The sequence below is a fragment of the Ursus americanus genome, chromosome 12, assembly GCF_024610735.1.
Source record: "Ursus americanus isolate L20-20 chromosome 12, mUrsAme1.1.p, whole genome shotgun sequence".
Taxonomy (NCBI): Eukaryota; Metazoa; Chordata; class Mammalia; order Carnivora; family Ursidae; genus Ursus; species Ursus americanus.
The window spans coordinates 11489783-11503063 of record NC_142138.1 but is presented as its reverse complement, the minus strand read 5'-3'; the positions used below and the strand labels follow the sequence as shown (position 1 = coordinate 11503063).

Sequence of the window (13281 nt, the reverse complement as noted above, 5' to 3'; positions counted from 1 at the left end):
TAAAAAACTGAAATAATACTTATAAATACAACAGATGAGAAGATCACACAGGATTTTTAAAACACTACATAAAGATCAATGTCAATGCTAATAAGTTATCTCAGGAAAGATATCCAGCACTTAGAAGGCAGATGACGTTAGGTCCCTCCCTTTTGTCCTTGCTTTTTAACCCTTTTTTTTTTTTTAATTTTAATTTCCCCCATTCTTTTGGCTCCTTCTTTTCAGATAATAAACATGCTCTAGTCTCCCCTAAACTAAAAAGCCTTCCTTGGGTCTTGCTATTGCCCTCAAATTCTTGTCCAATCATTCTCTATTTTCCCCAACTGTCCCCTTTCTCAACCCCGAACACTTTTCAATGAACAGGCCACATCTTCTGTTTTAGGCAAAAAAAAAAAAAAAAAAAGTTCCAGTTTATTATTACTTTAAAAGAGCAAATACCATTTACGTAATTGTTCAAGCAGGCCTATACAGTGGCATTTCATTTTAGAATACAGATGTATTTTTTTCTACTATGGTAATTCATTTCAAGAGAAATTTCATTATGTATCTTCTACAGAGCCCTAAACCAAGAGCCAGCGTATTCAAATAAACCCCAAGGGGTGGGGAGGCTTCAGGCCAGCTCCTCATTAGAAGCCTCAGCATGGGGGCTCCGGAGACCACTGCAGAAGGTCTTCCAGGGAGAGCTGCAATGTTCAGATAAGTGAGTTCTGGAAAGAAGGGGTAGTTGGCTGGCTCCAGCAGGCTCACCCCTGGGGTAGAGAAAAGAGAACAGACAGGGGAGTTCTGAGAGGCACCGGAGCTGTCTAAACTCAGGGGGACGGGACTGAGCGAGCAGCCGTGGTAATTGAGTTTCGGTTACCTGCAGGGTGGCGAAATCAAGTAGTCACTTCATCTGCCTGACATGGGGGAGTTTAGAGGTGTCCTTGGCACACTCCCAGTGGAATCCGTCACCCTTTCACTGGGCTGGGTGATGGCAACCGTACTGTGCTTCCTAGTGACAGCCGGCCGCGTCCCGTTAGGCGGCACAAGTGCACGACAGCAAATGACGCCTCTCCTGCGGGCCTGGCTCGCGGGGCTCCCCGCATCCTCCGTCTGAAGGGACAGCACCATGGGAAAACTCAGCACCACCAGCAGCAGCCGTCACCCAAACTCAAAAGAGTCTTTGAATGGCAGAGAGCGGGCCCCGTTTTGCTTTCTGCCCAGCCCCGCGCTGGAATCATCCTCAGGTCATTTTTTGTGGTTCTGTACAAACGTGCCGACCGGCAGCGAGCCGTTCTTCACCTGAGCCCGGATCTCAGCTCGGTGCTTTAATGTGAAGACCAAGGCTCTCACCGTCCGTCGGTATGGCCCGTTAATGAGGCGGGAGCAGAGATGAAACGTTTCCCGCTCAATATTTTCAACCAGTAGGTGATCCATCTAAAAAACAGCAAAATTATCAAATTAGGGCCTTGCATTGCATAAGGATTAAAAGCAAGAGAGGCTGGAGCAGTCTGCTCAGAGGCCTCCATTAATCAACTGAAATTCAAGGACATCTACTTCCTGTCACAAGAGAAACAGGAAGAGCAAATTAATTCCACCCTAGCAATTAAGGAACAAGGCCATGTGCTTTGTGACAGGGACCTCATTCACAACCCCTGCCGGGTGGTAATATTTGCCATTATAACAGGAAACTGGCCTGAACTAAGCAACGGGTACTGGGCCCTGTACTTTACCAACCAGGAAACCAAGACCTAGGATAATAAATCAGTGTAACAGTTTATGCTTTTTTTGGTTTGTTTTTAAAGTGCCTTTTAACCCCTTACAGCATTTCAGAAACACGGGGTCTGGGCCTTGATATGCGTGTAGAGCAGATTATAAATCACTTTTCACGTTTAATGCTCACAACTCCTGTCACCTCATTTCTAGATGAGGAAATGGGTTCAAGGGTAAAGAAAGGTTCAAGGTCTTACAGCTAAGAGGCAGAGCCGGGACTCTGACCCGGCGCCCCTGACCCCAAAGTTCATGCTCCTCTCCTGTCACCGTATTAACTGCCCCCTTACATTCGGAGATACCAGTTGAGTCCGAAGAGACCTCTGCAGGGCCAGCTGAGCAGAGCAGGCCTGGAGGATGGGACCTGCGGTGGTTCCAGGCTGGTCCGGCTCAGGCCCAAGCCCTCCTCAGGTCACAGACCTCATCAGAGCAGCACAGCTCTCGGTCCTTGTCCAGGGTCAGGATCCAGGCCAGACTGGGCTGCTGGTCAGGCAGCCCCCTCACCACCCTCTTCCCACTACTCATCTTGCCAGTTCTGACCGCAGCCCAGCCTGAGCGAGCTAAGAAGCTTTCACGTACCACTGGGCCTCGGCCCATGTACATGCTTCCTCAGCAAGGTCCACTTTTCCCAGGAAACACATTCCTATTTGCATGTCAAAGCAGCTAAAAACCAAAAAGCAAAAAAAGCTAATCCTAGCTCAAAGGACTGAAAATTCTTCCTGGGGTGGCCACAATGTCCTCAGCTTCCCTTAGAGATTTTCATAATATATTATAATGATCAATTTTCTAAGTTTGTCTTCCCTGATAGTGAGTTCCTTGAAAACAGGAAACAAATTTCTCTTTCTCACTTGCTTTCTTCCCTTCCCTCCTTACCCCGCCACTCATTCAAATACTTATTCAGCACTTAGTACGTGCCAGGCGCTGTGCGTGGGCTAAGGAAGAAGCAGTGAACAAGGCCGACGGTCCTTGACTCCATGGAGAGCACACCCCTCTTGGAGAAAGGTAGAGAAGAGGATTCTAAGTTACTGAGTACTAGGAAAGGGGACAGGAATAAGCGCTGGGGCGCAGAGCTACGGCACAGGGCCCCAGCCCAGGAGGGCAGCAGCTGGCTTCGGGAGGGAATGCTGTGTGACCCGAGACCTCCCTGGCCAGGTGAGGGGTGTTTGCTTGTGAGAAATTCACTGAGCTCTATGTCTATCTTCTGTGCACTTTCCTACATATGTACTATACTTCCATTCAAAAGGAAAGTTTAAGAAACAATGTACCAAAAATAAAAAAGGAACACCTGATATTTGATAAAGTGTCCTCACACAAGAGAGAGACCAACAGACCAAAACAAACAGAGAAAAGGAAGTTGGAAGAAGGAAGGACCTGGCAGAATGTCGAACAGGACTGAGACAGAGAAAGAGAGAGACAGGGAGAACGACTATCTCGGCCCAGACCTCTGCCTATGTGTAGCAGACAAAAAGATCAGGGAAGTCTGTGATCCTGATGACCGACTATCTCCAAGGCTTGTGCTGGAGTGAGTGCACTTGGTACCACGGTTCTCCAGAACCCAGATTCCTTGAGCCTTTCATGGCCTCCTGGTTGGGCACTGAACTAGCCCCCCACCTGAGGCAGCCCTGGTACCCGACTACTTTAGGAGGCGGGAAGGGTGGCTGGCTGTCGGCCCACCGTCCAGCAACGCTGCCAGAGAGGCCCCTCATCCCAGGGGGAGGATGGTCAGATTCGCTTAATGCAACAGACAAGAGAAAGTCTTAATTTTTCTTTTTCTTTTTTTTTTTTCTTTTTTAGGACAGTGGTTGTGGAGGGAGAAGGGTATGTGTGCATTTGCCAAAATACGTCATGGCCATTCCATCAAACTGTAGTCCACATAAAAAAAAGAACTTTGAGAATACCTTGGAATTCACATAACTGGATATCATCCATACTTCATTCAGCAAACAGCTACTGAGTCGCTACTCTGAGTCTGGCCTGATCTGGGTATTGGAGACACTGAGCGGAAAAGACCCGACCCCCCTGCTATCCGGAAACTCACAATCGAGAGAGGAGACGGCACGTAGGTAGATAGCAGTGGGGCAGGGGGTGGGTGCTGTACCAGCGACGTGATGCGAAAAGGAAGCAGGCACCTAACAATTCTCATGCACGCCTCTTGTTAAATGAAGGCCAAGCACAATGAGGAAAAACATCAGTAGTAGTACAATGTAAATCATAAGGGAGAATAATTCATCACATACCCACGTGTACGCCAAGTTCGCTGCACGAAGTGAACTATCTTATAACTGCCTTTAGATATTTCAAACCTACCTAAGTTGTTGAGTCCTTTCCAGTGGGTCCTAACCTGGTGATTCAGGTAAGTCCTTTTGGGTGAAAGGACCAGAATCTCACTGAGACCTTGAGAAAAAGAAGTTTTGCTGTGAGATACATTCATATGAGTGGGCACGGGAGCAGCAATGGGATACATCTGTATGAATGGGAATGGGAACAAGAAACGCAGGGATTTATTTAGCGACCACAGCCTTTCTCTTGTGTGTCTCAAGATCTGTCTGGTCTCTTTCTCACACGTTCTTGCTCCTCTCCATTTGCCTTACTCACTACCAGTTCTAACCGCCTTATTCTCTCTCCCCCTGTGCTACGCCTCTCTAGCCAGCTTCTGCTCCCTCACAGGTTCTCCAACACCCCTTCTGCTTCAACGCTCCCACTGTTGTTTCCTTGCTATTTCCTAGTTCTCAGTTCTCCGAGATACAGCATCTGATCTGCCTTGCTTATCCAATTGTACCTGTAGGTTAACTGTGTGTGATTCAGCTGTCCGATCGTGGACTGGCTGTAGCTGGGGAAGATATAAAACGTGACCACCTAGAGCACCTAGAGCTGTCTTTCCTCAAGGATTCTGGACCCAGTGGGAAATGGCGCCATAACCAATTAGCGATGTCTGCCACAGCTATAAGCTCTTTAAAAGCAAGGTAAGGTCTTCTTCATGTGTTTACCTCAAGTGCAGAGCTTCCCACATTGTCTGTGACTATTTAGTTGCCAATCTCCCTCAGAAGACTAGAGCCCCTTGACGGCTGTTACCATATTGGATTCATTTCTGAATTCCTGATGCCTAGCATCGGTACGGGCACATAGCAGGTGCTCAGTAAGTGTTTTGTTAAGCGGGTATCCTTCTTCCCCATGTACACCCCTGCTTTCCTGCTCTTTTGGTAACATTCTGTACATAACAGATAAGATTTGAAATACAATGTTTCTATTTTAATATGTATTTTCTGGCTTGGAAAATCCTACCTGTTACAAAGGCCAATTCGACTGTCGTCTCTTCTGTGAAACCTTCCCAGATTGCCTCATCAGATCTCACCGTTCTGTCCTTTGTGTGTCTGTACCACTAGCTAGTACTACTATTTCAGACGTATTTTCAGCCTGCCTTATATTTAGTCAGTCACTCACAGGCTCTCAGCCAGGAGATAGGAAGCTTTCTTAAGCCCAGGGAATGCGACTCATTTATGTTTATATTCTCCCCAGCACCAGCAGCAGTAGTACCAAACATTTGTGGAATTGAATATCCACTGGAAGCGAACTTTGTATGAGTTTTCCAATAGCGTGATTGGATTTGTACAAATCTACCCACACTCCTTTTTGACCACTCGAATACATTTATGAGAGAGCTGGTCAAAGCCAGAGGTGCAGTCTGAGGCCATTAAACAAAGAGAAAACTAACAGTCCCATATGGGGACGTACCCCTGACCTGGATCTCATTAGCACCATCTGACAACCAACTGGGCCAACCAGCCAGTGTTTCATAACTCTTAATGATACAGGCTCACTTTGAGAATCAGGTTCATTTTTTTTAATGACATAATAGGAAAATGATCACAGGCCGTGAGGTAGGAAGGAGAGTGGATAATGAGGAAGGGGAAGTAAGAGAATGACACCACAGGGGACGTTCATATGAGGAAAGATCTAAAAGACAGGGAAGAACAAAGAAGATCCGGAAGGGAGAAAAAGTAAAGGGGAATGGAGCATGGGTCTCAAAAGTGGAGTTTTTATTCATCTATCCCATTATTCCAAGAACAAGGAAACAACGCATACATCTGGAAAGCAAGACCTGTATAGAGTAATAAAGAGACGCACTTTTGGCTGTGTGTGTACATTCATCTGTGGCTTTCACTACTAAAGGATATGACCAAAACAAACAGCATGGAAATATTTTTTTCCACAAAAATATAATGCATGAATTTGCAAAAACACATGCTAGGATTAAGTTGTAAAGGCTTTTTAGTCATTGGGCCGGTAACTTACCCAATGGCTTACTCCTGCCTGATAAAGTACATTTCTGGAGATCTGATGTCTGATTTGAACGCACTCAACATTGGTTACTGTCAAAGACCAGACACCGGATGAGATGGCTCATTGATTTACCCTAACATGGAAATGTTTCAGACGATGATAGGTGCTAGGAGTTCACCTTATATAAAAGTGTTTATATTTATATTCCCTGACATACCAAACCGATAAAAGTACTATCAAATGCTGTTTATGCAAGGGAAACAGACTGATTTTTTTTTGGCCAAGGAAGATGGTAAGATGCACATTTTTAATTTTAAAAACTTATTCTTTAGGAACAAAACCATTCAACTATGCTTAATCTGATATTTTTTCCAATTACACTGGAAAGCACTAACGAATGTATCACTTTTTTAACTTTGCTTTGTAACACTTGAGTGCTTACCACTTGATGTGCCATTTAAAGGATAATTAATGGATAAACTAAAAGGATAATTATTATGGAGTTTAATATAGCAGGCAAACTGCTTGTTAATCCTTACAAGCATAGCTTCGTTACTATCATTTACTTAAAAAGATACCACAGGGAACTGGTATTTACCACCACATTAACTACGTATTATACACTCTATGTTTCTGCAATAATTTTGCCTTATTTTAAAAATAAACTTTATGTAAAATATTAAATAGCAAATCTTGTTGGCTAATCGATACTCTGGAAAATGAGGCTTACAATCTTTACATTTTTTCCTTTCTTCCAAGGGTTTAAGAGTCATATTAAAGCTTCCTTTAGGAAAAGTTAAGCAAACTTAGAGCATATTAATTCACTGAACTATCAAACAGACATTAAAATTATAAATATGAAAAATAAATATATATAGAAAAGGATATACAAAATGACCCCGATATTGGTCGAGACAAAAAATAAATGTATTATTTACACAAATGTGAATAATTGTCAATTTTCTGCAATTATTTAAATAATCGATAAAAGCATCTTATGGAACATTTGGCATATGATTAGCTCTTAATAAATACAGTATAATCATTAACTTGCCCAATATTCATTTAAAGAGCTATAATAACTTAACAAATAGGAAATGCACCAAAATGTTAACAAGATTATATCTGGTTGTAGGTTCAATGGTGATTTTGCTTTTCCTTTCTATATTTTCTCATTTTCTAGCATAAGTTTGTATTAAAAAAACACAAAACTCTATTTTAAAAAAGTAAATAACATACCACAAGTCTATTTACCTTTCTTTTGTAGATGCCTGAGATAGAAAGGTTAAAATATTTTTCCAGAGAATACGGTGACAGTTCTAGCATTTAAACCTAGACTTTTGAAATTGTTTTTTTTGTTAATAATATTAAATTATTCCTTAAGGATACTTTAATAGGGATACCTGAAGAAGAGAAAAAAATATGAATGTTATGTCTGATTTTTCTAGATTATTAACTGACCTATAAGATTTGTTTATGATGATTAATATCATTGTTAATGAGCTAAAATCCTTATTCTAAGCGCATGTACCTCAAACCATTAACATCTGAACTGTGTGTGAGCTGTGAAGACTACGTCTAGCCAATTGATTATATGCCTTGGAACTAAAGGTATGAGCATTGCCCAAAAATGGGGGAGTAGAGTCTTTCCAATAGACACTTTTTATTTTGCCACTGATATCCCATAGCACAGGCCATGCCAGAGTTTTTGTTTCGGTGGGAAAGGGAAGAATTTCAAACAGGAAGGAACCAACACTCATTAAGTGACCTCTAATCACCACATACTCTACTATTCCTTTGTATAAATGTTTCATTTAATCTTTCCAATAATTATAGGTGGTAGGAATTATAATACTCACTTTACAGATAAAAAAATCAAGTCTCAGAAATGCTCAGGGGTTTGCCTAAAAGACACAACCAGTATGTACTAGAGCCAGGGTTTTAATCCAGGTCTTGCTCCAAAGCCTGCCATGTTTCTACACTACTATCTCCCAGAATGCTCACAAATCCAGAATGCTTAAAAAAAATCCAGTTAGCATAAAGCTGTTGCACTACGACTACGAAAGATTGATGAAAATGTGAGGCTCATTTAGCTGTGAGAATCACATTCCAACCAGGACATTACCTCTAATTCCAAGGCTTCCGAGAGTAACTTCTGAGCATTTTTCCTGAGTGTCTCAGTTTTGGGGTCACTTCGCACTTCAATAGAAGGTCTGTTTAAATGTTTTTCGAGGAAAGTTCTCCACTCAGTGTCAACTTCTCCAGCCAGACAAGCCACTTCCGGGTCTGAGTGCTGACGTAGTTTGCTCACGGTGTGACCTGGAACAAGGATGGAGAAACCAAAGGAAAGGTGGTTCTGTTTGCTTCTGAAAAGAACAGGACTAGATGGGCTGACGTGCGGCCCGTAGCAAGTCATTCACATACCTGAGGATGTAAAGGCTCTTGTGAAAATGAAGACCCGTTTCTCAAAGGCTAAGATAACCCGATAATCACAGCGGGAGAATTGCTGGACTAGCCAATGCAGTAAGTCATAAAATAGAAGCAGGATCAATAGATACTTAAAAATGGAACAATTAAAGTACCAACTCCTTCATTCAAAAAATGCAATAAAAGAAAATGAATTAGGCATTTATCTTGTCTTTTTGGTACATGTTATATTTCAGAACAACCAAATAGCCCTACTTCTTGAGGGAACGTTCTTTATTCAGCTAATAAGTATGAAAAGATTGACAGAATTTTTAAACATTTTGTAGCCCACGATGAAATAATTCATTCGGGTGACAAGGATCAGTGGATGAACTCATTCAATGAAAGGTTGATGGAGAAATTTATAATGCAGGGATGAGCTGTCATCACCTGAACCACCAATCGAAGTTAGCACCCCTAAGAGTGGGGCTCTCAGGTAGAGGTGGCGCTTCACAGCCCTACCCATGAATAGTCTTGCACCCACCTCCCAAAGAAAATGAGGAACCAGAATCCCACCAGTCACTCAAAGCTAACCTCCAGTTTGTAAAACTATGACACAGAGGAATGAGTTAAATTATAGTATAAGGAAAAAGATACATCCAGAAAGCGAGACGCTGTAAAGGAACACAGACCTGATTTCTTCAATATTCACTGGCATTTTTAAAAAATTTTCTTTTATAATTAAGTTTTTTATTTGAGTGTAGTTGACACACAATGTTACATTAGTTTCAGGTGTATAACATAGTGATTCGACAAGGTTTTACATTATGCTCTGCTCACACGTGTGGCTACCATCTGTCACCATACAACGCTATGACAATCCCATTGACTGTATGTCTTCTATTTCCGTGACTTATCCTTCTGTAACGGAAGCCTGTACCTCCCTCTTCCTTTCACCCATTTTGCCCAGCCCCCACTCCCCTTCCCTCTCTGGAAGCCCTCAGTTTACACTCTTGTGTTTATAGGTTCTGATTTTGTTTTTCATTTCTTTTTTTTTTTTTTAAGATTTTATTTATTAATTTGACAGCGATAGAGACAGCCAGCGAGAGAGGGAACACAAGCAGAGGGAGTGGGAGAGGAAGAAGCAGGCTCACAGCAGAGGAGCCTGATGTGGGGCTCGATCCCACAACACCGGGATCACGCCCTGAGCCGAAGGCAGACGCTTAACCGCTGTGCCACCCAGGCGCCCCTGTTTTTCATTTCTTTATTCATTTGTTGATGGCTTTTTTTTTTTTGAAAGGGAGTAAGGTATGGACTGCTATAGATTAATAGTCTTTTGAGTTCAAACTACCAAATGCGACGTGTGATTCCAATCCTCACTCCAACAAATCAACCATTAAAAGAGATTTTGAGATAAACAAAGGATATGCATTACACTAGATATTAAATTATACCAAGAAATTACTGTTTGTTAAGAATGATAATGGCACTGTTGTTATGTAAGAAAATATCTATTTTTAGAGATGCATACTGAAGTATGTAGAGCTGAAATAATAAGATGGCTGGAATTCTGCTTTGAAATACTTAAGCAACAGCACAAAAACACAAAAATGGGAAAGATGAAGTAAGTGGGACCAAATCTTAATAGTTACTGAATCTGGGTGAAGGGCATAAGGGGGTGTGTTCTGTTATTTTATTTATTTATTTATTTATTTATTTATTTATTATTTATTATTTTTTTTATTTTTTTTAAGATTTTATTTATTTATTCGACAGAGATAGAGACAGCCAGCGAGAGAGGGAACACAAGCAGGGGGAGTGGGAGAGGAAGAAGCAGGCTCATAGAGGAAGAGCCTGATGTGGGGCTCGATCCCACAACGCCAGGATCACGCCCTGAGCGGAAGGCAGAAGCTTAACCGCTGTGCCACCCAGGCGCCCCCTGTTATTTTATTTTTATGCGTGTTTGCGATTTGCATAATAAAAATGGAAAAAGAGGGAAAGGATCAAATATATAAATATGCAAAAGTACTCAGACAAAAACAATTACATAGAAAAGCCAAAGAAATCAACTAAACACTTGGAATTAAAAACTTAAAAAGTAGAAGGGCGCCTGGGTGGCGTAGTCGTTAAGCGGCTGCCTTAGGCTCAGGGTGTGATCCCAGCGTTCTGGGATCCAGCCCCACATCAGGCTTCTCTGCTAGGAGCCTGCTTCTTCCTCTCCCACTCCCCCTGCTTGTGTTCCCTCTCTCGCTGGCTGTCTCTCTCTGTCAAATAAACAAATAAAATCTTAAAAAAAAACAACAACAGAAAGTAGAGAAATACGAGATATATTTTTTAAAAAATCAATCGATTTCTTACGTCTGCAATAACCAGTCTGAATACAGTAGGGAAAAAGCCTGCTAACATGAGTAAAAACCATAAACCACTTAACAACACATTAACATGTATGTTAATGTTAATTAACATTTGGGCATGTTGCCTCCAGTTGACTCCAACAGCCCTGACTGGCCTCTCTGCCAAAGTCTGGAACCCCTTAATGGCATCTCCCACATTGCAGCCAGAGTGGCCTTTTTAAAACTTAATTATTTCCTGTTTTAGAGATATTTTTTCTAAAACATAAATCTGACCATTTCACTCTTCCATGGAAATCTTTCAGTGCTGTACCCAAACTCGTATCTTGTCACACAAGTCCCTTCACCATCTGTCCCCTCCCACCTACTTTCCAATGAACATTCTGTCTGCCTAGAATACCCTTGCTTCCCTCTTTATCCACTTAGTTTCCATTCGGCCTTTAAGACTCAGTTTAGGAGTCCCCTACTCCAGCAAGTCCTCCTTAATACCCCCCCCGCCCCGGGTCAGTGCCTCTCCTCCTCTGAGCTTCCTTAGCACCTCGTGCTTCTGTTCCTCACAATAATTGTTACAATTAGTTGTAATGATCTGATCAGCTACCTCTCTTCCCCACCAAAGAGAGCTGGAGGGCAACAGCTGTGACATGTTCATTTTTGTCTCTCCAGCAGAGAACACAGTGGCAGGAGGTGGGGTCGGGAGAGGCGGTGTGCAGTAAATGTTGGTGGAATAAGACCCCACGTGAAGAATAACATCTTTTTACTAAAATCTAGGAGGAAATGTGAATGAAAGGGGGAAATGTACCATATTATAAGATAGAAAGATTAGTACAAAGAGATACAAGCAAGAGACAGGCCCCGGAACGTAACCTATGCTGACCCCTGCCAAAGCGGGCACAGAGATGTGTACAAAAATACCCTTACAGTACTGCCTGTGAGAGTGAGAGGCGAGAAACAACTGGAAGTCCATCATGAAGGGCTCAATTTGTTAAATAAATTATAGTCCACTCGAACAATGAATACTTTGCAGCCATAAAAGACGGGGATAGCTCTACACGTGGCAACATGGAAAGATGATTACTTTATTCAGGTTCTCCGAAGGGCACGCACAGTGTGAGCCAATATTTACTTTTAAAATTATATTTGTGTATACATATAAGCACATATATTTGTTTGTATGCAGAGAAAAAAGTCTAAAGAATTGATAACGAAATCATCAACCGGGGTCTCCTCTGAGCAGTGGGGCTGCACACATCCGTGCCACTCGGCTCCGTCGCGTGCACCGGCTCAACCCCTCAGCAATCCCGACAGCACGGCTGTGCTGTGACACAGGTGCGTTCAGATTTCTCCGAACACAGATCCTTCCCTTCACGTGCTCCCCTTCTTATCCCTTTCTCTCTCCAAGAAGGACACTGTTGATCCAGCTGTGTATGCAAGCAATGAAGATGCAGAGGTCCCTCCAACAGAGTCCTTCTGCTGGTCAAAACCGGCGGGTCTTCTCCATCCTGATGTTCCTTGTTCCCTCTGTGCCCTCCGACGCTGCTTTCTGTCTTCCGAAATACTCTCCTCCACCGCTTTTTGAGACACCACCCGTTACTGTTCCTTCTCTCTCTTCTGCTGGCTGCCTATGTCTTACCTAACCTTTAATTATCAGTGAACTCGAGCTGGGGCATTGTCCTTGGCCTCTTCTCTTCTTTCTCCACCTGCTCTCCCTGAGTAATCGTACCCACTCCTGTGGTCCAACTACCACCTGCAAACAGATGACTCCCAAATATGTATCTCTAGCCCTAAGGCTTTCACTGAGCACAAGACCCAAACATCCAGTCCCCTACCGGACACCTCTACCTGCTTCTTTTGCAAGTACCTCCACTCAACACTTTTTAAAAAATTATTTAAATTCGATTAGTTAACATATAGTGTATTAGTTTCAGAGGTAGAGTTCAGTGCTTCATCAGCTGTATATAACACACAGCGCTCATTATTACATCACGCACCCTCCTGAATGCCCATCACCCAGTTACCCCATCCCCTGATCTGAAGAAACCCTCAGTTTGTTGCCCATGATTAAGTAACTCAACACTTCTAAAATGAGAATGGAACTCATTATTATCCCCCTCAGTCCCTCCTCCCGTACTTCTTGTCACACAGTGGCACCACCATTCACCCATCATGTCAGGCTCCTTAACATTTTTTATATCTTTTCCTTTTCCTCCTCACCTCCTCATCCTCCTCACTGCTACCCTAATTCAGGTCCTCACCACCTCTCTGCAGGTTTACTGCAGAGACGTACTAACCGATCTTCGTCGCCAGTCTGGCCTTCTCCAACTCATCCTCATTACTCAAGTCAAAATAACCTTTGAAAAACATAATTTGAGGGGCGCCTGGGTGGCTCATGCAGTTAAACATCCGCCTCTTGGTTTTGGCTCAGGTCATGATCCCAGGGTCCTGAAATCAAGCCGGGATCAGGCTCCATGCTCAGCGGGGAGTCTGCTTGAAGATT

General features: G+C 42.9%; 1 protein-coding gene across 1 annotated transcript in view; it reads right to left on the bottom strand.

Annotated features, from left to right (window-relative positions):
* Positions 1 to 371: 371 nt before the first annotated feature.
* Positions 372 to 13281, bottom strand: part of TCEANC2 (transcription elongation factor A N-terminal and central domain containing 2) — a 34673-nt gene continuing 21763 nt past the window's right edge. Inside the window, exons 4-5 of the mRNA XM_045799487.2 lie at positions 8156 to 8349; positions 372 to 1416 (exon numbers count right to left, since the gene is read on the bottom strand). Of these exons, the coding sequence (XP_045655443.1) occupies positions 1228 to 1416; positions 8156 to 8349 (383 nt within the window). The 3' untranslated portion in view covers positions 372 to 1227. The remainder of the gene's footprint in view (positions 1417 to 8155; positions 8350 to 13281) is intronic.